The sequence below is a fragment of the Onychomys torridus genome, chromosome 8, assembly GCF_903995425.1.
Source record: "Onychomys torridus chromosome 8, mOncTor1.1, whole genome shotgun sequence".
In the NCBI taxonomy this organism is placed as follows: domain Eukaryota; kingdom Metazoa; phylum Chordata; class Mammalia; order Rodentia; family Cricetidae; genus Onychomys; species Onychomys torridus.
This window is the reverse complement of record NC_050450.1, coordinates 23,141,086-23,168,566: the sequence shown is the minus strand read 5'-3', so window position 1 is coordinate 23,168,566 and position 27,481 is coordinate 23,141,086. Positions and strand designations below refer to the sequence as shown.

At 47.3% G+C, this 27,481-nt stretch overlaps 1 protein-coding gene across 1 annotated transcript in view; it reads left to right on the top strand.

Annotated features, from left to right (window-relative positions):
• Dock2 (dedicator of cytokinesis 2) overlaps positions 1 to 15,130 on the top strand; it is a 395,818-nt gene extending 380,688 nt beyond the window's left edge. Inside the window, exons 45-52 of the mRNA XM_036195507.1 lie at positions 1,765 to 1,941; positions 3,234 to 3,317; positions 8,555 to 8,692; positions 10,410 to 10,537; positions 11,370 to 11,538; positions 12,469 to 12,589; positions 13,590 to 13,732; positions 14,593 to 15,130. Coding sequence (XP_036051400.1) covers positions 1,765 to 1,941; positions 3,234 to 3,317; positions 8,555 to 8,692; positions 10,410 to 10,537; positions 11,370 to 11,538; positions 12,469 to 12,589; positions 13,590 to 13,732; positions 14,593 to 14,655 — 1,023 coding nt within the window. The 3' untranslated portion in view covers positions 14,656 to 15,130. The remainder of the gene's footprint in view (positions 1 to 1,764; positions 1,942 to 3,233; positions 3,318 to 8,554; positions 8,693 to 10,409; positions 10,538 to 11,369; positions 11,539 to 12,468; positions 12,590 to 13,589; positions 13,733 to 14,592) is intronic.
• The last annotated feature ends 12,351 nt before the right edge of the window (positions 15,131 to 27,481 follow it).

The window sequence follows — 27,481 nt, the reverse complement described above, 5'->3', positions numbered from 1 at the left end:
TCCCAAAGTAGTGCTGTTAGTAGAAACTAAGAACTTTTAAAAGGTAGTGCCTTGGGGAGGTTCTTGGGTTAAGGATAATGTGACAGTCTGCACTGAGACACCTTCCCACCATTGCCAACTAGTGCCTTTACCTGAGGTCCAAACCAAGATAACTGCCTCAAATTAGAACCTCCAGAACCATGAGCAAAACAAACCCTTTTCTCTTATAAGGAAATTGCCACATGCATTTAGTAGTAGTAGTGCGATGCTGACTAATACTGCTGGCATCAGACAGTATTAGAGGGACAGAAGCAGCAACAGAGAATCTGTTCCAGAGGGCTTCTCATTGCAGATGCTTCCATCACTGTGTTAGTACTTTTCTATTGCTGTGAAGAGACACAAGGACCAAGGCAACTTACAAAGAAAACGTTTATCAGAGATCACGGTTTCAGAGGGTCAGGCCCTTGTGACCGCCATGGTGGGAAGCATGGCAGGTGCTGGAGAAGTACCTAAGAGCTTCCAGCCTGATCTCCAAGAGATCTCCAGAGAGAAAGAGCTAACTGGGAATAGCATGGCCTTTTGAAACCTCAAAGCTCTCCCCCAGGGGCACACCTCCTCCAAGGTCACATCTCCTAATTCTGCCCAAATAGTTCCAGCAACTGAGCAGTAAGTAAGTATTCAGATATATGAACCTCTGGGGACCATTCTTATTCAAACCACCACAATCTTCAAAAGCAAGCGCTCAGAGAAAGGGTAGGGGAAGCTGTGTTAGATCAGGATTTACAGAAATAACCAAGAGCATGGCTACAGAAGCTGGCCTGCTCCTCTCATACATACAGTAGGTACATGTTGTAAGAGGCATTTCTCAAGAACTCTGCAGCGTCGGCTGTTGTATTGTCTCCACTAATCTTCACTACATAGCCAATGAGGCAGGCACCACATCACCACCACAATGGACACGATAAATTTAGCTCTCTTCCTCCATGAAGTTTCTCAGATTTCTTCCCTCTTCCCTCCAGCCCAGCTATTCCCACTGTGATCTTCCCTTCTCAGAATAACTGCTGTGTCCTAGCCTAAGACCCACAGAGTTTGGTTAGGACAACCATACTTTTTCTTCCATCCAGTTTCCCAGCCTTGTCTCTGCCCAGCAGTAACAGAGTGGGGTGGTTTCAGCTGAGCCCATCTGGCCCGCAAATCCTAAAATATTTACTCTCTGGTCCCGTTGCAGAAATGTTTGCTGACCTCTAGTTTAGTTCTCATTCTGGACCATAAGCCTCTGCAAACTGCTGTGTTTGTTGTCATCCAATACCACTGTTTGCCTTGCTTTCTGAGACGTGTGGGAAAAGAGTTTCATTTTCTCTTCCCTTTAACCTGAGCTCTCAGGTCATGCTGGGTGCTCCTGGAGCAAGCTATCTTGATTTCTCCAGCTGGTAGCATACACAACAGCTTTCAACCAGTATGTGATGAGTTGGGTCGATGTGTGTTTTACCCAGTTAACTGGGAGAGAAACCTTCTCTGGTCACACTAGCCTGTGAAGTCAGAGCAGAGCCTGGCACTTCCTGTCTGTGTCTCCCCAGAGAAATTCTTTCCCTCTAAACAGAAAGCCAGCCTGCCTGTCCTTGACCAGCAGACAGCCTCCAAGCTGACTCATTACCCTCAGATCCTGCTGTAGCCTGGCGACTAGGGGCTAGCTTTAATTCCCACCCAAGTGAAATCAATACCAATGATGATGTCGGCTTCTCAGGCCACCCACTAAGGCTCTTCTGACAATCTTGTTTCCAACAGACCACAATTAGTCCTCTGGAGAATGCTATTGAAACCATGTCCACGGCCAATGAGAAGATTCTGATGATGATAAACCAGTACCAGAGTGACGAGAGCCTTCCCATCAACCCACTCTCTATGCTCCTCAATGGGATCGTGGACCCTGCAGTCATGGGAGGCTTTGCCAAGTATGAGAAGGTGAGGGACCTTGGAGCTTATCCCCCTGTACCTGTCCTTGCTTGATCCCACATAGATACTCAGCTTGTGTGGACCTCAGGTTCCAACCTGACCTCTCATCTCCTTCCCATCCTGGACACCACAATTTCTCAAGGGTCTCCAGTGCCCTGGCATCTCCGTTGAAAAAGACTCAGAGGTGACCACAAGCCATGACTTTTGGCAAACCCACCTCTTCCATAGAAGATTTGATATAACATAGACACAGGGAAAGAAAGAAACCCAGAATGTGAACATGCAGAAATCTGGGAGCCCAATTCCATGGGCAGAGGCATAACCTAGACATGTAAGTTACAGGGTCCCCTCAAGAAGCCCCACACATTTGAGCCCGAGATTGTGCATTTGGCCCTCCTGGTGTAGGTGGCCAAAAGAAAATACCATCAATTATTTGAGTCTTAGTAGCTCCTATTGGATCTACCAGTGTACCAACAGGAAGGCATGCTTTCCCTAGCATGGCATAGAACAGAAAGCCTGAGCTGGCTTTCAGTTCACAGACCCTGAGTGAGGAATGAGCTCCTTTCTACAAAACCTCACTGCACATTCCTCGTCCTTTACCATTCCCTGATGCAAAGGCAAGATTTCCACAGTGTACACCCATTCAGAGAGTGTGACTCCCCTTACCCAGCCAGTCCTTTTGTCTACCCTGACACCTCTGTGCCCACACTCTTCTCAGCCTTCAGAGGTGCTGCAGTGTGTCTGCATAGAGTGTGTACACAAGCAGGATGGGAACTCTGAAACGAGATGGGAGGAATGGAGGATCCATGAGAGATTCTGGGAGGCAGGCTTGAACAAGCACCAGGGTAAATTCCTCACTCAGCTCTCTTCCCCCAGCAATGATCTCCAGGAGCCCCAGGAGCCCTCAAAGGCTCCCTAACACAGAAATCCCTACTCTGAATCCCACCCAACCCAAGTCCCCAGAGTTTTGGTTCAGTAGAACCTCATTAGGACTGGAGAATGTGTCGCGTTCCCACTTCAGGACAGTTTCCAGGGGAGCTGCTCTGGTGGTCCTGGTACCTCTCTTTGGCAGTACTTCCCTGGAGTTTGAAGCCTGCTCCCAGTGGGTGCTGATCTGAGTGAGCCTCCAATAAAGAAAAAGAGAGCAATGTCAGATACGGCAATGTCAGGTTCGGCAAGGTCCACCCCAGTGCCAGGACCTCGAAGCTTCTCTCACATCACGTTTTGTCTAAACACCTGAGATGGACCATGTGTCCCACCTGAGGAACAGGAAACCTTAAGTCCCTACCTGTCCCCCACAGGCTTTCTTCACTGAAGAGTACAGCAAGGAGCACCCGGAGGACCAGGACAAGTTGAGCCGCCTAAAGGACCTGATCGCATGGCAGGTAAAGCCTAGCTGGGTATGGGAGCATCCCTCCAGGCCCTCTCCTTGCCTCGGTTCTCAGGCCCTCGGCTCACCTAGCCTGGCTTCACTCCACATGACCTTATGACCTTCCACTGCTCCTCATCTCTGGCTCCTCTTCTGATGTTGGATTACACCCAAGCAGGCTTACCAGGACACAGATTTGGAGCACCTTACCCTTGGGTGTTGCATAGTGCCAGCCAGCAATGGATACTGTGCCAGAGGTGGTTGAGATTGCTTTCTTTGATGTTAAATTCAGGAGGTAGCTTTTCACAGCGGGGCTCAAATGAAAGCCCCCCCCCCCACACACACACATCCACCACCAACCCCAGCTTGTACCAATCAGACAACAGAAGACTTGCCCCTCCACCACCACCACCTTCCTTGTGTGGCTGACCCAGTTTGTTGCAGATAGTGTACAGATGGATATCGGGTTCTTCAAATAATTGAGGTCTTTGATGGGCTGGCTTGCGGTCAAAGGGTCCACATCTGCCTAGCTTGGCCAAACTTTGGCCTGAAGATTTGTCTACCTCCCTATCCATTGTCTTGTTGCTTTCTTCTCCTGGCCCACTCTTCCTCCCCACCTCCTTCCGTGCATCTGTCTCAGAAGCTTGTTGCTGCTCCCCTCTGTCATTTGTGTCTCTCTCTGCCTCCTACGCCCTCACATCTTCCTCCTCTCTCTGCCTTTTCTCTGCTCTCCCCTTCTCTTTTATTTCTCTCTCCCTTTTTCCAAAGAAGAAATAACCAGATCCTTCCTGCTCCAGCCCTGTGACAGCCTCATCAGACACCTGCCCTGTCTGGGTTCTGTGCAGATGGTGCACAGACAGCTAAAGGAAGAGTAAGCTGGGGGAAGAGTGAGCAGGAGCCTGGGCCAGGAGTAGCAGTCTGCAGGCTGCCCATCCCCTCCTCCTCCCTCCTTGCCAGTCACCATGCAAAGAGAAGTGCGCTTTCCCTGGTAGGGAGTTTGGTTACTCCAGGGAAATCAGGGACTGAGAAGCCTTGGGTGCAGACTCTTCTTAAAATAAGTATTCCTAATTCAGGTCCTTCTCTGCCTCTGCCAATTTATGCAAAGTGGGACTTTAAAAATGAAATGCTGAGCGAGCGCTGCAGACATACTTTCCCTGAATGCATTAGGTGCGTCTGAAATTTTCTCTCCCCTTCCCACTCCATGCCACCCATGAAAGCTAAACATCCCTCAGGTCTGTCATCTTTCTGGGACCACCTGTATCCTTTAATATTCAAATAATAACACATCCTTCACCACCCAGGTCTGAGAAGCAAGAAGGCCAGCTGAGTGGGTCCTTTCCCTGAGTACTTCTGGGGCATCCTGGGAGGACTAGTTAGTAGGTTACACATAGTGACTTTGTGGTTGGTGTCTTAGTTTGTGCCGTTGCCAGGACTCCCTCAGGCGCCACTTCTCATCTGGTTACAGTTCTCCATGCTGAATCTACTGCCTTCAGAGGATGGAGCTTAGCCTTGCAGAGCAGTTAATGCGGGCTACAACACCTTCTAAGAACATTCCACCCCAGCCTTGGAGCTATTTAGAAGGGCTCCAAATAGATGAAAGCAGCAGGCATTAGAAGCCACTGCCTCTAAGATTATGAGGTGCATTCATGCAGCGCCCCCTAGTGTCCACCTTCTCCATAGCTTGCCCATGGCTCCCAAGGCCACAGGTTACAGAGGCCCTTTAATCCCAAAGGAAAGTGCACTAGGCTGTGTCCTTCCTCCTCTGCCCAGGTTTCCTAACTATGGCATGTGCATTCAAATAGTGCAGTCCTGCTGTGCAAGCACAGTGCATTCAAATAGTGCAGTCCAGCTGTGTGGGCACAGTGAATTCAAATGTGCAGTCCTGCTGTGCGGGCACAGTGCTGTTCCAATCCTTACATGTGGCAAATCAGCTTGCATGTTTCCCTTTCATCCACTCTCAATGCCCTTGTTTACTGGGTCCCCACTGTGTCCCAGGCACAGTGCCAGGTAACACAGAAATAGTGATGGGCAAACTCGAGCCTGCCCATTGGAGCTCAACTCCAGGGAGGACATTGTTTTGCAAGGCTACACACACTTTGGGATTTTTCTCAGGACTTGAGAACCTTCGACATTAAAAGGAAATGGTCTTACCAAACCAGAGAAAGCCGAAGCTTCCAATGGGCAGCTCATGTCAGAATTTGTGGATTTCAAGATTGGAATCTTTCTAGATTGTACTCTTTCTATGTGTTTTGTTCTTTGCAAAAGGATTTTATTACATAGGACAATATCTACAGTACATTATTCTCTCAAGCTTTTTGCTGTGAAACATTACATGTAGGAAACTGCATACATGGCTCTTTGGTTTATCATCAAGCATCCATGGACATGACCCCTCACCTAGATGCAATAGGCTTATTCTGGCACCCCAAGTCCGTCTTACATAGTCCTGTAGACATCACCACCACTCCCCAAGGCTAACCACTTTCCTGCTTTTATAGAAATCATTTCCTAGCTTTTTAAAAATAGAGTTCCACTCTCCAAGCCCACATTCCTAGGCATCGTCATTTGCTCTGGATTCCCGCTGACCTACATATAATTGGAACCACCATGTATAGTCGTTTGTGTCAGTTAGGCTTGTAAAATGTGTCCATTTTGTTGTACCTCACTATCATTTATTCATGCTGTCTAGAAGTCTATAGAGATAGATCATATAATGATACCAAATGCATTAATTTTTCTGCTGGCATAGAATTAGGTTGGTTTCAATTTGAGGCTTTTGGCTGGGTGTGTTTAGACCTAGAAATGCTTGCTCTTAACACAGGGGAAAATGTAGCTTTAGAATATATCACTTCATTTCTATCAGCAAAGGTTTATTCAACCAATATCATATAACTAGAATATGCAGTATGTGCTGTTATGTGCTTAGCTTATTTTGTGCAACACAGTGTCCTTAAAATCCACCAGGGTGCTGCATCTATCAGAGGTTTGACTTTTTTGCTCCGCATCTAAGTATATAGCATACAAACCATAGACACATTTATTGACCAACCCTCCTGTTGGTACACGTGTATACACTCTACTCTTTCAAGGTACATGTAGTAGTGATTGCTGGTTTATTCAAGTTCAACCTTCCTGGCTATAAGAAACAGTTTCCCAATGTGTCCAAACCAGCTTCTCTGTCTACCAGCAGACATGAGAGTCTGAATCTCTCTCCATTCTCACCTATACTCACACAAAAGTTAACTTGTAAAAACGGCAACCATATTATGTTATTCTTTCTGATCACAGTAGAATAAAACTCAAAATCTATAGCAAGATAAACTTCAAAATTATATACATAGATGGAGACCAAATACTAACACCTTTAAAAGAACAATGGATCATTGAGGACGTGAGAAAGAAAAAAGTCATAAAAATCCCCTGAAATGAATGAAAACAGAAATACAATATACCAAAGCCCATGGGATTTAGCAAAAAGTCTATTGTGAAGGAATGGCATGCACAAATGGGGAAATGTATATTCCGAAGCTCTTGATGGAGTGTTCTGTGAATGTCAAGTCTGGCTGATCTGTAGTTTAATGCCCATATTTCTTTGTTGGCTTCTTTTGGTCTGGTCGGTCTATTCATTGGAGAGCCCTGTGTCTCTCAGCATCCTCTTGGCTCCTTCATCCCTCTTAACACCTTGAGATTGATGCTAAGTGGACCAATTTTCTGGCTTGTCAAAGTGTAACACTAAAGCTATAAACTTATTCCACTTCAAATCTTACTCTATTATCTTTATGGAAGGCCCTTTTGGTAATATTTTTTAAGTAACATCTTATGCATTCTATCATCTTTCTTCCATGTTCATTCACCCCTTTTGGTCCTACTGGTTCCCTCTCCTGCCTGTTAGTTTTGGTCCTGTTTCTTGTGAGTGAATTTCCTCCAGTGTCTGGCGACCCTAGCAGATTCCTCCTAATTCACAGTGAAGCTAATTGGAAATCAATGTGCATGGGAGAAGGCTCTGTTGGCAAGGTGGCATCATTGCTTGGTAACTGAGTGACCTGCACATTGGAACCTACACACCTGCATGAGAATTTACATTCTCCAGAAGTAGATCCTTCAAACTGGCTCACAGGAAGATGATCAAAACTGCTGCACTGGGCAGTTTGGGAACTATGCAGTGGCCATCTTGCTAACCATAAGCACACTTCCTTTTTATGTACTTGTTCCTAGTTTGTTGGTGGCTGCTCCTCTCCTCCTCCTGCCCTTAGGTCTGGTACACCTGAGTCCCAGGTTGCATGATCTGATTGTTTTAGAGGACAAGTCCCTGCTTCTTAGAAAATGAGAACACATTATACATAGCTGCAAGGTGAAGCAGTGGATGCCTGGGAAAGGAACCGGCCAGTGCAGAGTCTCAGTGCTCCTCTCAGCTTTCTTGTGGCATCCTTGCCTCTGTCCCTGACTTCCTCCTTGGTCCCTAGAAGCAGGGTGGCTTCTTCTACCCACCAAGTCCCTCCTCTGTTCTTGAAGGTCAGTTACAGCCCCCAGCCATCTTCCTCCTGCACATATGCTGGAGCGTGTATAGCTGAGTGCGCATCTCACTGCAGAGTGGATTTCACCCTTCACCTATTCTTCTTTCAAGACATCCAAGAGAAGGAGACAGAAACATCTTTACCCCACCATGGTGGAAGTGTTTACTGTTCTAGAAAGGTCCCACCCTCCATTCTAGCAGTCTTCCCTCCTCCCCCATTGTCTCAAGATTTGATAACACTTTCTAAAACTCTCTACAAATAAGAGAACCTTTTGATACCAGCACACTCATAGCTTTGTTCAGTGGCCATGAAAAGTACAGTTGTGCCCCCATGGTGTAAGATGGACTGTGGCCTCTCTCCCCTTCTCTGCTCTTCCCTGGTGCCAGGCATTCCTACCATAATTTCATGTTTGTACTGCCAAGTACTTTTTAAGCAAGACCATAGGCCCAAGCCCTGGAGGTTCTTCCTTTCTGTTCTCTGAACTCTGACTCTGTAGATTTTTCAAGAACTCAGATTTCCCCATGCCTGTGGTTTCTAATGCCTGGGACAACTACAATCCCAAGGAAGCAAGGCAGCTGGGTCATTGTCTCCTTGAACGACAGATTCTAAGGCTGCAGCTGTCCTGGGGAACTGTGTGGGTCTTGGAGCATCTAAAGGTCTCCAGGAAGAGGTAGCAGGCCACCTTGAGCTCTTGAGCTAGCGCCCAAGCTGAGGCCCCTCACTTACTATCTCTCTTCAGATTCCCTTCCTGGGAGCGGGGATTAAGATCCACGAGAAAAGAGTGTCGGACAACCTGCGGCCCTTCCATGACCGGATGGAAGAGTGTTTCAAGAACCTGAAAATGAAGGTGGAGAAGGAGTATGGTGTCCGAGAAATGGTATGAGTGATCCCTGTGACCTGCAAGGGGAGGACTGGAAGAATAAAGGCTGGGCGGGGCTGACATGGGCTAACCATGCATATTCCTGGTCCCTTAAAAGTCACTTCCAAAAGAGAAACCAATTATACATCAGATTTATGAAACTACCCAAGGAACTATATAAGTATAAACATTACATAAATGAAGCTCCTAGCATGTACTTGGCCCTCTATAAACACAGTGGATGTATATTAACTAACTGATCCTGGCAAATAGGAGGGCTTTTAAGTCCTTATGTATCTTTTTAGATTTAGGAGAATCAAATAACTTACTAAAGGCAGTATGGCAGTTAAGTGAAGGCTGGAGTGTCTACCCAGCTGTGTTATCTCCAAAGCCACTGTACTCCACCGCCTGAAGGGATACTGGCCAGTACTCTCAGAGACAGTGTCTTTCACAAAAAGTAGAATCATCAAATGTCAGAGCTATGTAGTAACTTGAAGAGTGTTTGCCCCAACTCTCTTGATCTACAGACATTCAGAAAGGAGCCATAGTTCCAGGAAGGAACTGGACCTGGGTCTATTTTCCTTCATGCAGAAACAAGTTGACCTTTTTCATGCTCTCTTCCTGAAATGCAATTCTGATGTTAAACACTTGGATTTAGGCCAGACCTTCCAAGCTGAGAGAACAGTCCCTCGTCCAATTTTAGATATCAGCCACAAACTCCAGGCCCCAGGAATGATGCCCCACACTTCTGCACACAATGACTACAAATTTGGGGGCTCTCATCCTCTCTACAGAGCTAGTAACTCACTAGAACTCCTGACTCCATGACCCAACAGTTTTTGAACTTTGTGAGGATTTTTAAAACAATATGTAGTCCATAGAAAATGTACTCCAAATCTAGATCTTTTTGGGGCTAGAGCTGTGTGACCACACACTTTTTGAAGAGTCTAGACCAGAGCACCTACACACAACTCTCAAGCAGCCATGGATGAAGAGGCCCACAGTGGTGTGAGCACCAATGTGCTACTGTGTGTGGTGTTTCTAGCTAGGATGTTTGGCGGTCCAGGTAGATTCAATGTGTTTTCATACTACACTTTCAACTTAATAATAGGTTTATTAGGATGTATTCTAATCGACTGAGGAGTTTCTGTACTGAGGCTTTCAGATTATGATATGATTTAAGAAAAGCTAGGTGAAGAACACAGAGGGTGGTGTATGAAAGGGCCCTGGAGGGTGATGTCAGGCACACTGGTATGTGATTACCTACCAGGGAGCTCACTAGAGCTTAAGTGTGGAGTGTCTTTCCAGGACTTTCACTATGCAGCCAAGACTGAGTGAATCATTGTTCATGGGCTAGAGATTCATCTCTGTCCCCTGCCTCCTCCCTGGAGAGTGAGTTGATAATATATGGCTCAAAGTCTCAGCCCTGTAATGACAGGGTTGGTCTCTCTGGCACGGGCAGGCTCCATCTCAAGCCATCTCATTAGCATAAAGAAAGATGGTCCATGAGGCCACTGAATAATACAGATGCTGTCTCACCCGGGGAAATTGGACTAGTGATTGTTCCCCTGGGACAGAGGCTGCTAGTGTTTATCCTGCAGCCCTGTGGTCTTGCTGGCTGGAAGCTTTGCACTGACGCCCTAAGCCCACAGTTCCACCTGCCCAGAGGGGAGGAGGGCTCAGACAGCAAAGCCTTGCTCTGCTGGCTGCTCACCACCTGGCCTCATACCCACAGCCTGACTTCGATGACAGGAGAGTGGGCCGCCCCAGGTCCATGCTGCGTTCCTACCGTCAGATGTCCATCATCTCTTTGGCCTCCATGAACTCCGACTGCAGCACTCCCAGCAAGGCCACCTCAGAGAGGTCAGTCCTTTCCTGGGGCTCCTGGCCCAGGCCTCCTCCCCTTTCCCTTTAAAGCCTTTTCCCCAGCTAGGGCCTCAGGAAAGCCTTGGAGCCATTCAGTGGGTTGCCTTAGCTGGTGGTGCCAATTTTTAAAGCATCCTGGGCAGCTGAGAGAGGCTGGTGGCTTTTCCAAGAACCCAGAACTCACTGCAGCCACACACACACACACACACACACACACACACACACACACACACACACTGCTGCCAGTGGGCCCCTTGCCCAGTAATGTCTGTTGGCAATCAGCATCCCTCACCCAGCCTGCGTTGAAAACATTCTTTCCTCTAACAGGGGTCGCAACCTTCCCACATCACTCCCATAGTGGCATGTCCCCTCCCACATCTCCTGCCTCATCCCTTTGTGTCCTGGAGCCCCGTGGCTCTTCTCTGACCCAACTTCACTGTCTGCATGCTAGGCACCATGTGCCCAGTGTCCAGGTTGTTGCACATCCCCACTTACTAAGCAAGTGGTGACTCAGAGAAGTCAAGGCATTTACCCAGAGTCATTCATAAAAAGCAGCGGTGCCTGGATTTGAACCCAGATCTACATTTTGACCAGTTTCATCTCCTTGCCATCCCTCTTGCTTTTGATGGCTTACCACCTTCAATCATTCTAACCTTCTTTGCATGTTTGTGGATGAGTGACTTCCTCAGTTTGCTGTCCAGATAACTGATCAGCCCTACAGTGACAGCTCAGTCTGCATGACGGTCCTCTTAGGTCTCCCGGGTCCCTACCTGGCTGTTCCACTGAAATTCTAACTACAGTCTCCACTGCTCCTTCCCATGCCCTTCAGCTTTGACCTGGAGTCAGCAGCACCCAAGACTCCCAAAGTGGAGGAGGAGCCCATCTCTCCAGGGAGCACTCTGCCGGAGGTCAAGCTGCGGCGGTCCAAGAAAAGAACCAAGAGGAGCAGTGTGGTGTTTGCGGATGAGAAGGCAGCGACCGAGTCAGAACTGAAGCGGGTGAGCAGAGGTGCCAGGTTCTCCTCAGCTCTTCTCAGAACACTGTGCCAGGCAGCCCAGGGCTCCCGAGAGGGTGGACTGCAGCCTGGCTCCCTCATTGCAGTGGATCTTAGAGGAAGGAAGCTGCCCAATAGGAGGCAGAACAAATACTCATGCCCACAGGCAGGATTTGAACCCAAGCCATTAGACTCCAGGGACTGAATGTCCACTGCAGAGGAGGGCAGCCACTTGGGCCCTCAACCCCCAGTCTCCTATGGCTGTCCTGACTCCATTGGTCTTCTGAGTGCCAGGCTTTGTGGGATGTGGTGAGCAGACTCTGAGCATTTGGGGTCTTATAAGTTAATAACACACACACACACACACACACACACACACACACACACACACACACACACACACGGCTGAGGGTAGCCTCATCTACAGAGTAAGCCCTTATCTCTGAAAGAAATCCCACAATAATTACTAATGAGATTTGGTATCAGACAGCCCTGAGTTCAGTGTTAGTCCAGCCCCCACCCCGGAAAGGTTTATTGAAAGAGAGTGAACATTAGTTGTTATGGCATGTAGGGGTCGGGGATGGTTTTGGATGAAAGGTCAGGGCCAGCTGATGCCTTCTGGTGAAGAAAGAAACCCCCATAGATGTCCTAGTGGCCCTGTGAAGGAAGAGGATGGGCATGTCTTCTATGTTCCAGGATTCTACAGAACACCATTCATCTGTAGTCTAACCAAATAGACCCTTTCCAACACTCCTGCCATTATATAGCATGTACCTGTAAAAGGCAGACTGATATAGAATGGTATAAAACAGAACAAATGAACTGTCTATGCTGCCAGGTCCATAGAAACCACTTGCATCCCTTTCCCCTGCCCTTTGAGGACTTAGATATTTGCCTATGGCAAGCCCTTGTGATCTGTGCTATATTCATCCAGCTTTCCAGAAAGCATGAGTTCATGAGCGACACCAATCTCTCGGAGCATGCAGCCATCCCCACCAGGGTGTCTGTCCTCTCTCAGATGAGTTTTGCCAGCCAGTCCATGCCCACCATCCCAGGTATGTATCTGCCACTGCTAACCCGGGGGAAGAGGTAGTGTGGGTTGCCAAGCTGTCAGGGAAAAGATGGATGAGAACTACTTCTACAGAGCAAGGCAGGCTGGGTATCCTGGCTTCGGTACTCTTTTCAACTTCCCCCAATCAGGAAGCCATGTGACCAAGCTCTACTGGAAGCATAAGAAGAAGTCTGCTGTCCCTCTGGGACCGCTCCCTACCAAAAGTCCCTCAATTTGTAGGCAGCAGCTCCTCCAGGTGCAGGAGTATGCCTTTGGCATATCTCTAAGGTCCATGGCACCTTTGCTAACCTGGAAGACTACTTCCAGATTTGCAAAGCTTGCCACTGCATCTATTACAAAGCTTGCCACAGCATCTCATGGCTGTGGTGTTCAGTGTAGATGATGCCTGTGCCTATCTCTTACTGTCCAGTGATACGGGACAGCCTCCACTCACTTTCCCATTCACAGAGAGTAGCGGGGGCTCAGCATCTATGCAACTAGTTCTAGTGTCTGTTACTCCACACAGGCCCTGTGCTGAGGACCAGACAGAACAGAACAAGGCAGAACAGTGCTGCCTCCTTGGGGCCAAACAGTGCATGACAGTAGAGATATCCATTCCCACCAGAGTGCCTGCTCCTGCCAGGCCCTGTCCTATGTTCCCCTTACACCACGGTACCCACCATGATGTGGAAAATGCCACCCTACCCACTGTCACACATTCACACCAATACACTGAATGTCAGGCTCCTGTACAGACCGGCTAGTCAGTGGGAGGCTGAGTCCAGACTCAGTCGTGTGCTCCCTGAAGATATCAGCCCAAGTGGCAAGGGATCCCCTATTCTCGTCTCTCTTCTCAACTAGACACCTATGGGCGAGGCTTTTCAAAGGGCTAGGAGACAGGACTCCCCCCCCCCAAAAAAAAAGCCTTAGATACTCCTTCTGTCCCTTGGGACCCACCTTTCCCGCACCCACTCACTCATGTCTGGGCCCTACTGTTTTTCCAGCCTTCACACTCTCCGTGGCAGGCGTGCCTGGGTTGGATGAGGCCAGCACATCTCCCCGCCTGAGTCAGACCTTCTTCCCTCTCTCAGACGGTGACAAAAAGACCCTGAAAAAGAAGAAAGTCAATCAGTTCTTCAAGACTATGGTGAGGAGGCTAGTGGCTGGAAATGGCGGTTGCGGGGGGGGGGGGGGGGATGCCGAGGGAACACAAGGAGAGAATAACTGAAGGAAAAATCAGGGAAGGTCTACACAGGTGTGTGTGCTCTTCGCCTGTGGGTATACGCCTTTGGCTATTCCCTGGGGAGTTTCCCAGGGCAACTGTCCATCAATGCCCACCGTGTGGTACTTCTTGGGGCTCCCTTGAGCAGGACTGACCCCAGTTCTAGAGCAGAAGACCTTCTGGGACTGCCAGTAGCTAGCTAGCCCTGACTTAAACTCTCTGACAGAGCTCCTCTCTGGTCCCACACTCAGCTATCTAACTTCAGAAGCCGAAAGTACAGTTTTTTTGGGGGGTTGGGGGCAAAGCATTTTCCTGTTCTGCTTACATTACAAAAGCCTTCAAATTAAAAGTTGGGTTTGAATTACTGACTCTTGAAGTCCCACCTCCTGTTGTTACCCTGTTGGTCCTTGTCTGGGATCAAGAAGGGACGGACGTACTTCCGATCCTACGGGCTCTATGATTCAGAGCTGAGAAACTATAAAAATCACAGGTTGCCTGTGAGTCAGGCATCACGCTAAGCACTTCCCCGTCATTATCCTGTTTGATCCTCCCATTCCAGAAGGGTTTCTGCGAGGCTAACGGAGCCAGCTAAGTGATGTTCAGAATTCATACAGCTAGCAAGGGGTCTATGAAACTTCCCCAAAGCTGCTTCCTGACCAAATTCAAGGTCATAGCAATTCGCAATCACCTGTGTTTAGGCTTAAGTTATGGTTGTGGGGTCTGGAGTGCTCCAAGATGATACATATAAGAATCTTGCTGTTGTGTTTGTGTGTCTTCCCACCAAGCTGGCCAGCAAATCAAGTGAAGAAAACAAGCAGCCCCCAGACTTCCTGTCCACAGACCTGTGAGACACTGCTGAGCAGAGCAGCGTGGGAGCTCCAGGGGAGAGGCATGCACATGACATTGGAATTATAGGAGAGGACAAAGCTTTAAAAGAGACAGAGGATCCCAGTGGGGTACCAGAAACCAAGTGACGACAAGCCTTGTGTCTTCTGACGCCACCACCAGGGTGATGGATGACTCACCGGACAAAGAAGGCCCACCATGGATCCATGGACCTCAAGGAACCAGCAAGTGCCAGATGGGTGCTCTCTCCAGCATCCAAGGCATACACACCATAACTCAGGTTCACAGCTAGAAGGAGCTGCGTTTTGTTTCATCCCTAGGTCTCAGCACTTAAAAGAACTGAAAAGCCTTTAAATGTTCTATTTTCAGTTAACATTTTTGTACTTCACATTTTTTAATAAGCCACTTTCTAGCCAATCACTTCCAAAATGTTGCTCTTTCTTACTGACATTAAAATGGTCTCACGGCTCAAACAAACTTTGTTGCCCAAGTCTGTTCCTGGAGGACTGGGTAGAAAGTTCCCAGGGTGGTTCCCAGGAGACCACAGCAATATGGAAGGCTTCTCTTGGCTCATCTCAATGCCATGTTTTCCTTCCTGGCTCAGGCCACCACAAGAATCTTCTCTAAGATTCTTGGTTTCTTTGGGGCCAAATCCTGGAGTATCAGGATGCCAAGAAAACCTATAATTTTCCCCTTAGAGCTTGACAGTAAAGACTCTAAACCACCTTCCTCCATCTCTACGCAGAGATGGCTACACTACCTAGCTAGGTACTCTAGTGAAGCCTCCAAGCAGCATTGGAAAGAAGAAGTTGGAGGCTGGTGGATTCACAGACCAGCCTCCTAGTTATCATCAGATCAGAGTGGCGGCTTTCTTGGAGGGCCATCTGCAAGTGAAGGAGGATGTCATAAGGACATCCATGGTCACCTCTACTGCCTCAGAGAGCAGAGCTGTGTAGAGAAGGTCCTGAGTATAAGGCTGTGCTCTTGTGGAAGTCAAGTAAATGGCAATGTAGGGTTCAGAAATAGGGTGTCAGTGGTTATTTCTTAGATGCTAAGTCCCTGGGGTCCAGTGAAGGATAAGATAGAATGATTTTTAAAAATTACTTCCTAAAGCTTAATAGCTGGTCCTAAAGGTGGGTAGGACTATTACCCAGATAGAGAAGCTGAGGCACAGGCAGAAGTGACCTAAGACTAAAAAAGGCCAATATTGGATCCAGCACTTTGATGGGAAGCTAAAATCTTTCTCACTACCTAATATTCTAGCACCCCTTAGTTCCCAGGATATCCTGAGTCCTGGTGACCTGTGTCTATGCCTGTCTCTCCCCAGTGGTATCTATGCCCCATCTCCAAGTCTCAGACCCATTGTATACTCTAGCTTCCTATTTCTTTCTTTTTTTTAAGATTTATTTATTTATTTATTATGTATACAGTGTTCCGCCTGCATATATGCTTGCAGACCAGAAGAGGGCACCAGATCTTGTTATAGATGGTTGTGAGCCACCATGTGGGTGCTGGGAATTGAACTCAGCCAATGCTCTTAACCTCTGAGCCATCTCTCCAGCCCTAGCTTCCTATTTCTGCTCTGCTATGGTGGCTGTGGGCATTTAGGTTGCAGCAGATGGCTTTGGAGTCAGTAGAGATCAAAATGCCTCTGGACCCGCCTCCCAAAATCCCTCTCAATGCATGAGCAGAGGATAGCCCCTAGAGGAGCTGAAAGGAGGTACCATATCCTCATGGCTTCCCATGCAGATGTCAGCATCATGTGGCCCTTGTCCTTTCTGTTACCATTTCTCTCCAAGTTCTACATTTGGACTTCATAGGTGTGCTTTTTCCTACCAGCACGAATGAATGGAATCCTAGTGTTTAACCTTCCAACAGAAGCACTTCCCATGACAACTAGGGAGAGCAGTTCAACAAGCAAATGAAAACAGTCTGGCATTCCCTGTAACTCCAGACAGACACAGGCCTGTTGTAGGCCTGCAGATTCAATTGCTTCTCACAGGGGTCCGGTGTGTGTATGTGTGTGTGTGTGTGTGTGTGTGTGTGTGTGTGTGCAACACAGACTCAGGGGCTGTTTTTACAGCTGTAACTCTCTAAGTTCTGTCTCCAGTCACTTCCCTGCTTCACGACAGACTCCTGTAGTAATCACATCCCCCCGCCCCGAGTCCTGCCTTCATAAAATTATCAATATCTGTGAATTTCCTTACTGGGTCTGAAAGGACCATTGCCATTGACCTCTATTTGTCTTCCTATTAGAACAGAGCAAAAAGTGAGACCCGTGGATCCCTGTTCACACAGCTAAAGCACATCAAGTGCTAAATCACAACTGAGGACTGTCACCAGGGGGATGGGCTTGGCACTGCACTAGAATCCCATGTGCCATGGCTGCACACCGATATGCACAAGCTCGCTAGTAGAGACAAGGAGAACCAGTTACTCCACAGCTGCCTTCGGCCAGGTACTCACCCTGCATGTCCCTTCTTAAATCCTCACCTCACATCAACCCTACAAGGTAGACACCAGGGTGTCACTCAAACTGGTGCAAAAACTCAGTCTTTGTTTCTTTACCACTACCATTGAATGCCTGAGACTTGGAAATTTGTAAAAGAGGGAAAAGTGTCTTTCTTACAAGTCTAGTTTCAGGGAAGTCCAGGAGGAAAGTGTTGCCATATGCTTGGGGTCCAGTAAGACATTCCCACTGCACCACGGCCTAGTAGGGAGAATCACATGACAAGACAGAGCAAGTGTGTTAGGTTGGGTGGCTCTTCTTATCAAGCCATGGCCACTGAGAAAGCATGGGCATGGGGGAAGTGTGGCCACAGAGAAAGCATGGCCACAGGGAAAGCTTGGCCACAGAGAAAGCATGGCTGTGAAGAAAGCATGGCCACAGGAAAAGCAAAACATGGCCACAGGGAAAGCATGGCCATGGGGAAAGCATGGCCACAGAGAAAGCTTGGCCACAGAGAAAGCTTGGCCACAGAGAAAGCATGGCCATGGGGAAAGCATGGCCACAGAGAAAGCTTGGCCACAGAGAAAGCATGGCCATGGGGAAAGCATGGCCACAGAGAAAGCTTGGCCACAGAGAAAGCATGGCCACAGGGAAAGCTTGGCCATGGGGAAAGCTTGGCCACAGAGAAAGCATGGCCACAGAGAAAGCATGGCCATGGGGAAAGCTTGGCCACAGAGAAAGCATGGCCACAGAGAAAGCTTGGCCACAGAGAAAGCATGGCCACAGGGAAAGCATGGCCACAGAGAAAGCATGGCCGGAGAGAAAGCATGGCCGGAGAGAAAGCATGGCCACAGAGAAAGCAAAACATGGCCATGGGGAAAGCATGGCCACAGGAAAAGCATGGCCACAGGGAAAGCATGGCCATGGGGAAAGCATGGCCATGGGAAAAGCATGGCCATGGGGAAAGCAAGGCCTGGGAGTATAGGCTGGAGCTGTTCACACGGTAGCCAGCCAGGAGGAGAAAAAGCAGGTAAGCCAGAAAGAAACAGGTAACCTTCAAAGTCCCCCACCTAGTGACCTCCTCCATCAGCCAGACTCCACCTCCTGAAGGCTCCTGAGCCTTCTAAACAGTACCACAAACCGGTGATCATTCAAACCTTGAGTCTATGTGGGACATTCCAGATACAAACCATGACAGACCCCTGAGGTCATGACTAAAAGCCTATGTTTTTTTTTTTTCCATTAGCATTCTGTGCTCTGCTTTTCAGCAAGCCATGGGAAGATGCAGCTTGTGAGGCATCACGGAGCAGGACACCTGTGGATAGGATGGGTGGAAAACCTCCCCTCAGCACAGTCTGTATAAGGGAAGAAGTAGAGAGGGGACGTATTTGCCCAGCCTCCCCTTAACCCAGTCTATTGTTTCTCAATTGAGATTGTAATTCTGGGTTGCAAAACCTGGTCCTTTCAGTAGCTGCTTGATCCCACATCCTACAAGGTGGTAATGTACTCGTGGCCAAGATTTGTTTGGAAAACCAGTGACTGGTATAGCCAGTGGCTCTGCAGCAGCAAACAGAGAAGCAAACCTGGCCTCCCTACAAGCAACTGGTGGTCCTGGTGGTAGGAGCTACTGCGGAAGCAGCTGACCTCATTGGGCACTGGGGCAGAGCAGGCAGCAGGAAGCTCAGCAAACCATGACTCCTGTGAGGGTCAGAGTGGGGCTGGGGTGTGAAATGCTCTGGTACAGCCAATATCCTGAAAACCTCCTATTGCATCCTGCTCCTGTTGGTCACATGGCTCCTCTATTTTTGTGACTGAGTCCAATTAGTCATAATCTATTTTAAAGTAGTGGCCAGCTATGACCCATATGCAACAGAAAGCAATATTTGTGATTCAAGCAGCACTATCATTGCAAAAGGATCAGGACTATAACAAACGTTTATCGTTTCCTTCTTCCACCATCCACTTATGTTTCTCTGACCTATGATGGGGTTTCATCAGACATGCATGGTTCATCCGGCAGGGTTGACCAGATATCCCATCTCCAAATGGTCCCTTCCCTTGATTATCCTGCCTTTATTGGTTTGGGCTGCTTTTATTTCCTGTTGACTGTCTTTAGTGGGCATGAGAGTGCTTAGAAACATGCCACTGAGTCCGCTGATTCTGAGCACACTTCTCACTGTGCCTATTGGACCAAAACAGTCTAGGTCTCTGTGTTGCCAGTCACCCCAGACTCTTGGTCTACAGGCATGAAAAGTCACAGCAGCTGTGTTTCTGTCACAACTCTATTTAGTGTGGAATTTGCCATGTCCAGCAATTGAGGTCTTTCCTCATCTCCTACCCTGCAACCATGTCAGGTTGATTTATGTCCCCTGCAAATTAACTTGTTGATATCACAAACCCTAATACTTCAAGATGTAACCATTTTGGAAGCAGAGTCATCAGAATAGGTGATCATTCAATGTTACTAATTTTCTTATGAAAGGATATGTGGACACAAATGCACACAGGAAAACTATCACATGAAGATGAATAAAAACAGCGACCAGGACAGCCAATGTGGCCAACAAGCCACAGCAAGTAGAAAGTAGTATGGGGTAGATTCCTCCTCATGGTCTTAGAAGGAGTCAGGCATGCTGACACCCTGATCTTAGGTGACAAATGTCTATTCTTTAACCCACTCTGTTCTTCATGTTACAGCCTCCATAGCAAACTAATACAGACCAGGACCTCAAACCTGACAAAATAAAAAACTGTAGGGATAGCAGGTCTTCAGATGAGAAGGTTAGAAGGGCTTCTTCTCCCATGTTGTGGCTTTTAGGTTTAGGAGCTTTTGGAGATGTTATATCTATGATCCCCCACTATCCATAGTATTTTGGGTGCTTCTGAGTGATGAAATTCCAGATAAAGCCAGTTGAGTCCCATACCCTCTATGCCTGGCCCCATAAAACCCTCAGTAATAGGAATGTGGGACACCTGACATTCTACAACTACCATGTTAATGAACAATATGTTATCAATACAATGGAACAATGTGATGTTCCTGAAGTGTCTGTATAAATAAGATCCTTGAGGACAATTTTCCTATTATATGCAAGAAGAGCAGAAAGCATTCAGCCTTCACCAAGTGAACAGCCATCACCAGGCAGAAGAGATTGTCAATCTGTTCCAAGCAAACCAGAAAAACCCATAAAAGCATCCAGTAGTCCACTTTCATCAGTCATGATCTCTTGAGGCAGATTCATTGAATGGAAAGTCTATGGGGACCGCCACTCTTACTTATTAGGTCTTTGAAAGCATTCTTTCTGGAGCTTCATTGAGTAAGAGGTTCCATTCAGACTCCCTTATATAATGGGTCTTACAGCACAGGTCAACAAATGGATGTGCATACCTACATCAAGAAATCAGACCAAACTCCTTACCATTTTCTCTCTATGGAGACTCTAACTCGAGGACCATAACAAAGTTTTCGGTCCCCTGGTCTCAATGTCACTTCAGATTCCTTTTTCCTTGCTCCACAGTTACTAGCCAGAATTGCCCTTGGGAACAAAGCAGAAGTCTACTTGATAAAGATACAGATGCACTGCCAAGTTCTCTCTGAAGGGACTAGCCTCCCATAGCCACTGCACCTTGGCTTGCAAAGCTGAACAGAGGAGTTACAACTTCCTATTGCTGTGGCTGATTTTCTCATTATATGTATTAAGCTACAATCTAAGAAGCTGTTCATTGATTTGACTTCTAGGAACATAGTGACCCATTAGTCAATGTGGCTTAGGACACTCTAAATTTCTGTCTTGCCGGCTGCCCATTACAGACATTAATCCACTTAGGATCTGATGGTTAGGTATAGCTACCTGCCTCTCCCAAACTGGAAATCCATTCTCTTCATTGTATCAGGAAACCTGGTTTTGTGGTATCATACCCAGCTATCAATACGTTATCACTTAACTATGGGATGCCTTCCATAGGGTCATGTTTTGAGGGCTTAGCGGTCATCCAATGGTCTTCCAGTGATGTGATTAGATCATGAGGATGGTCTTATCTCCTCTTCTATTGCTGTGACAAGACACCATGACTAAGGCGACTCATAGAAGAAAGTGTTTATTAGGGGCTCACAGTTTCAGAGAGGGAGTCCATCATGGCAGGGAGCATGGCATGGCAACAGCTCACCAGGCATGGCGCTGGGGCAGTAGTATCTGAGAACTTACATCTTGAGATGTGAGAAAGAGAAGGGAGGGAGGGAGGGAGGAGAGGGAGGGAGGGAGGAGAGAGAGAGAGAGAGAGAGAGAGAGAGAGAGAGAGAGAGAGAGAGCGCTAGGAATGATGTGGGCTTTTGAAACTTCAAAAGCTTTCCCCCAGTGACACACCTTCTCCAAATCCTTCCCAAACAGTTTCATCAACTGGGAATTAGGCACTCAAATATATAAGCCTATAGAGGTCATTTTCATTCAAACCACTACAAAGAATTTAATAAATCCCTCAATGGATTAATGATGTTAGTGGTAGGTACTAAAAATGGAGGTAGAGCCTCCTTGGAGGAAGTAGGTCCCTGAGGTGTGCCCTGGAAACCTGCATTCTGTCACTGTCACTTCATGTCAGTCCTGGGCTTCCTGGCTGCCACTAGGTAGTAGCCCAGACTCATGAGCCACATGACCACGGACATGTTGTTTCTGTCAGGTGATTGTCTCAGAGATAAAAAGTCTGAGGGATACAAACATTGGCCATGAAGCCTGTCACTAGACCACTAGTCTGCGACCCTTGCCTATGATTTCTGTAAAAGCTGTAATCAAACAACAAGCGGCTTCATCTGTTAACACAAACTAGTATTCTCACAGTTTCAGGACTGCAAGTCTGAAATCTATGTGTCAGGCCCCCAGGAAGACATTTGCTTGGAGCTCCTTGGCTGTCATGGCTGCTATGGCCATAATCCTGCCTCTATCTTTACATGCTCATCTCCCCTCTGTGTGTCTGTGTCTCTGTGACTCCAAATCTCCTCATTATAAGAACTGGGTTTACAGCCCACTCCAACCCAGTATAACCTCATTTTAACTTGATTACACCCACACAGACCCTAGTTCCAAATATTATTGTAGAGACTGGAGGATGAAGGCATTATTATATATCTCTGGAGGAGACAATTCCACCTACAGTACAAATATTCCTTGCCAACACATTCCTCTTATCCAAAATAAAAAAAAAATACGGCCATGGAACCTCCCCTAGGAAGGTAATCAGATATCTGTTCTTAGGATGTCTGCAATAACTCTATTCCAAGGCCCTATTCTCTGAGCCCACTGACCCTTTCTTAAATAGTAGCATTGAATAAACAAAGGAGGTTTTGGCATCCACTATATTCTCTGTAGGCTACCATACAGCAGACCAAGCTGCAAAGAGCATCTCAGAAAACATAAGGCCAGCTCTAGGTGTCTTTGCCATGATACCGAATCAGGAATACATGCTCTTGTGCTAATGAACTCTTCTCCATCCAGTGCAACTCCCACAATCTCCTAAGTGTTAGCATCCTCCACTGACTTGCATCTTCCCAGTGTCCCAGGACTCAGATCCTGCAGCCTTTCACTTGCAAGCTGCATCTTCCCAAAGCATGACACTCCATTCCCTCCTAGGCTGCAGGGAGATCTGGATTTTCTCACCAGTGGGGGCAGTGAGGCCAATAGTATGGTCAGTGTGGTAGGGGAGTAAGCATCAATGTCCATGGCCAATGAGTGAGGTTGCAAAGAAAGGTGGTGCTGTGTCCCACTGACCAGAGAGAAAGCAGGGGGTTCACAGTGCCCTGTCTCGTGTGCCCAAACATTACTAGCCTAGTCTTAGGACCTAATCTTCCCACCAGAGCCCGGACTTTACTCTGGGAGACTGGATGGGGCCTTAATTTTCTTGCAACTTTGTCTCCTTTTCAAGAAGATTCTGTCCTGATTTTAGCATAGTCTGCTCTGCAGCTGCTTAGGATGGAGTCTCTTAAATCCCACAGGACCTATGATAGCAGAATAGCACCCCTACCCAAAGATATCCACATCCAAATCCCTGGAACTCATGAGTGCCATAGGTGGTGTGACAAGGGAAGGTGGAGGTGGCAAACAGAATAAACTTGTCAGTGCTTCTTCAAACAGTGCACACACCCCTGGATTACCCAGGAGCCCAGTGTCACCCAAAGGCCTTTAGAAAAGGATATGGGGGGGTGGTCAGAAGCTACATGAGGGGATGTGGACTTGTTACAGCTGGTTTTGAACAGAGAGGAGCAATTCCTAAGTTCCGGGGTGCAACAATCTCTTAGAGCAGGAAAATGCAAGAATGAGCATCTCCTCCAGAGTCTCAAAGACAGAACCATCTCCGTCAGCACCCCAATTTTAATTCAGTAAGAGTCATAGGAGAATTCTGACCTACAGAACTAAGGAAAACCCAGAGTTATCTTAGCCCATGAAATGGGAGACCACTAGTTACAGCGATAGGACTCGAACCCAGAGCCCCTGATTTCAAGATCATGCCTTCTGCCACCCCCGCCTGTCATTTTCTATTTGAATGGTCTCCGGAGTGACCAAGAGCTACCCAATGCCATGTTTGTGATTGTCATCATCTCTAACCAGTTGAGCTACCTTGATACCTCACTACATGCTGCACCTGCCCCTCATTTTGTACATGGGATGCAGGGCTTATGACATCACCATGCTGACCTTACTACTAACAGCCAGGAAACTGTTGCTCTCTGACCCTTGTAAAAGGCTACTCCAAAACCCTATTCTGAGACTGTGTTCTTAAAATCCACTCCTGATTGCAACCATGCCCAAGCCCCATAGAACCCTACAACACTGAAAGATTCACAGGTCACCTTCATCAACCTCACTTGGGAGGTGGTTAGAAAGGCAGACTCCCAGGCTCCACTCCTGATAATTCCATCTAAACAGGAGTCCCAGGTAATTTGAGGAAACATTAAATATATAACCCAAGGATTAAATGTTGGTATTTTAAAATTGAGAATGAGGAATGCATGTCTATGCAACAAAGATGTGAGGTGGAGAAATATGGGGATAATTCAGACTCATTCGTCACTGTGCTGCCCAGAGCTTTGTGACACACTGTAAAGAGACATCCAACTGCTCAGCAGATGTGCCTGATCATCCACTTTTGGCACCTCTGGACAGGCTAGACAGAGAATGTTCCATCCCCTATTTCTCATCGGCCAAATTGAGAATTACTAATTCCATGCACTCCCTCCTAAGTGCCAACCTTCAGTACCTTTGGCGGCTCTTGGGAATACAGATTCTAAAATCTATCATACTTCATTCATTTGTATGGGAGTCAGCTGAGGTGCAGAGCATACAGCTGGCCAGTGTGGCTATGGAGGGTGTAGGGGGTAGGGAAATAGTCCTCTCCCATCCAAATGGCTCACTGGCCCTAGGTGGTAGATTTTGCATGTCTATTGGGACCTGCGAATAGTCCAGATCAGACCACATCCACTGGAATGCATTGGGCCATCTTATGCAGGAGAACCTGTCAGATCCAGACGTCATCATTCTTGAACTTGATACAGTGCCTGGAACCTTTGCCAAGGCCTGGAAAAATAGTATACCACCCCCACCCTTACCCCCACCTAACCCCACCACCTTCTGTTTGCTTGGCTGTTTGATTCTTCAGAATAAGGGAGAATTCTCACCAGAGGAATTAGGATGCAGAGGGTCATAGCCCCAGTCCTAGCTTGATTTCTGTTCCTGTGATAAACACCAGGACCAAAAGCAGCATGGGGAAGAAAGGGTTTATTTCATCCTTCACTGCCAGGTCACAGTCTGTCACAGAGGGAAGCAAAAGCAGGACTGAGTCAGGAACCTGGGGCAGAGACTGCTATTTACTGGTTTGCTCCTCATGGCTCATCCAGCTTGCTTTTTCCTACAATCCAGGACAACCTGCCCAGAGGTGCAATGACCCCCAGTGGACTGGGTCCTCCCGTATCAATCATTAAGAAAACACTGCAACAAGTTGCTTATGGACCAGTCTGATTGAGGCTGTTCCTCTTTTCCACATGACTCTAGCTCTTATTGAGTTGATAACAAACAAACAAACAAACAAACAAACAAACAACAAAAACCTAACCAGCATAGCCCCCAAATTGAAATGGCTTAGACAATACCCTTTCTGTTTTTTTTTTTTCTCCAGCAAAGCCCCTAGAAATGCAAGGACACGAATGGGGGCATAGTGTTTCAGGATCTGTGATTCCTTGGAGAAAAGCCTTGACCTTGCTATACTCCATTTCCTCTTCTGTGATTGGGGCCAATGCTAGGGGGCTATTAAGCCAACCAAGGAACTGAAAATATATCAATGGTGTCTCCCAGTTCAGAGTCAGCCCCTGCCAATGGGATGAATTCACTAGGTTCTTAGCAGAGGCTAGGACCTTCCTAGTGGTTATAGTGGCCAGAGCTGGAAGTGGCTTTATTGCAGTCTTCCCTGATTTTACACCTACATTCTAAGGAGGCTCAGTCATCACTCAGTATCTGCAGGAGTTGGCTCCAGAACCACCCATGATGAAGGAGTTGGCTCCAGGACCACCCATGGTGAAGGAGTTGGCTTCAGGACCACCCATGATGAAGGGGTTGGCTCCAGGACCACCCATGGTGAAGGAGTTGGCTTCAGGACCACCCATGATGAAGGGGTTGGCTCCAGGACCACCCATGGTGAAGGAGTTGGCTTCAGGACCACCCATGACACTAACAGGCACAGGTGCTCAGGTAGGCCTCCAGTGTGAAATGTTGTGGCATTTGCATATGATAAATGCTCTTACACATGTCAAATGACTTCCAGATTCTTTGTAATACCTAATGCAATGCAAATTCTACAGAAAGAGTTATACATTTCATTTCAGGATTCATGAGAAAAAGCTATATGCAATCAGATGCAATTTTCTCCTGAATGTTTTGATCTATGGGTGGTTGACTCCACAGATGAGGAATTTCAGATATGAATGGATGGCTAGGATGACTACCTGGTAAGGTGCCAAAATTCTCAGTGTGTGTGGAGACCCACAGAGGCTTCCTAGTAAGACCTTACTCAAGGTCAGGGAATCTGAGCTTGCTTTACCCAGCAGGGCTGCATAATGGGATGATTTGGCCAAGGGCAGTTACCAGGTATTTTGAAGGGCCAACACTTGGCTGTACATTGTGCATTGATCTTGAAAGGGGGAGGTCTTTTGCCTCACCCCTTGGCATTGGATAAATGCCCTTTGGAATAAACCTCTAGGAAACTGGGTATTGACCCAGGCCCTCCCAAAGCTATCCTGTGTCTCTGTCTTTTCTTATTTTCTCTATCATTTCCTCATTCCTCTCTCATCCTTGCAAGTACCCTTTGACAAGTCTGCTGGACTCCAGCAGACTCCCACAAGTGTGCATATGACTGTTAGCAGCTGTGTTACTGATATGCCACATACATAGACACACAGCCCTCAACCCTATAGCCAAGGTATTATCTAGAGACCACTGAGAAGGATGCACTACATCTCAGGCATTGAGCAAACAGGAAGAATGGGTCCTCCTCAGAGGTACCCAGGCTCATGCCTCCAGGCTCAACTACCCCAATACCTCCAGACACAGATCTGTAGTAGATGCCAGGGATGTAGCAGCAACTAGGGAAGCCCCTTAGGAAGGGGATGAAGATTACCATTGGTCCAGCTGTACTGTCCAGGAGACAATATGTACTTTTGGAAAGAACCAAAACATTCCTTTGGCCAATGCAGAGTGGAGGATTGCCAATGTCAGGCTGCCAGACAAACCTTATTTTCCCTTTCCCAAAGGAAAGCAAATTGAGCAAGGGGTCTGTGGTGAGCTAGCCACCCTAGAATTTGTAATCATTGTGAAATTTAGGCTAAAGAATTGGGAGATTCAGCACCTGACAGAGATATGGACTTGTGGCACTTAGCAATCAGGGTGCATTCTGTCACTGTGCAAATCTCATGAGTGTACTTGCCACAAACCTTGATAGTCTGGGCCAATCACTCCAGATGAGCTCTTGTTACCATGGAGGGACATGAAGATATAGGAGGCTGCTACTGATGTCACAGTGCATACAGTATTACAGTTAATTTTGTATTAGAAGGAATCCACTGTCATAATGGATATAGGTGCAGCACAGTGAAGCACATAAACACTAACATGGTCATTTATCCTCAAATGTTATATGCTGTGCATATTGTGGCTAATATATGCTCAGATGACAGGCAGCACTCAGTGTGTTTATACTAACAGTGTGAACACAAAAGGAATGTGCCCCTACAGCTTCATCACAGCTATAAGACATAGTTCGGCAGCAGAAATTCTCAGCTCCATTGTAGTCAATGGAGTCACCACTGTATGTGGGATAGTCAATCATGCCATTGACCAGAAAAC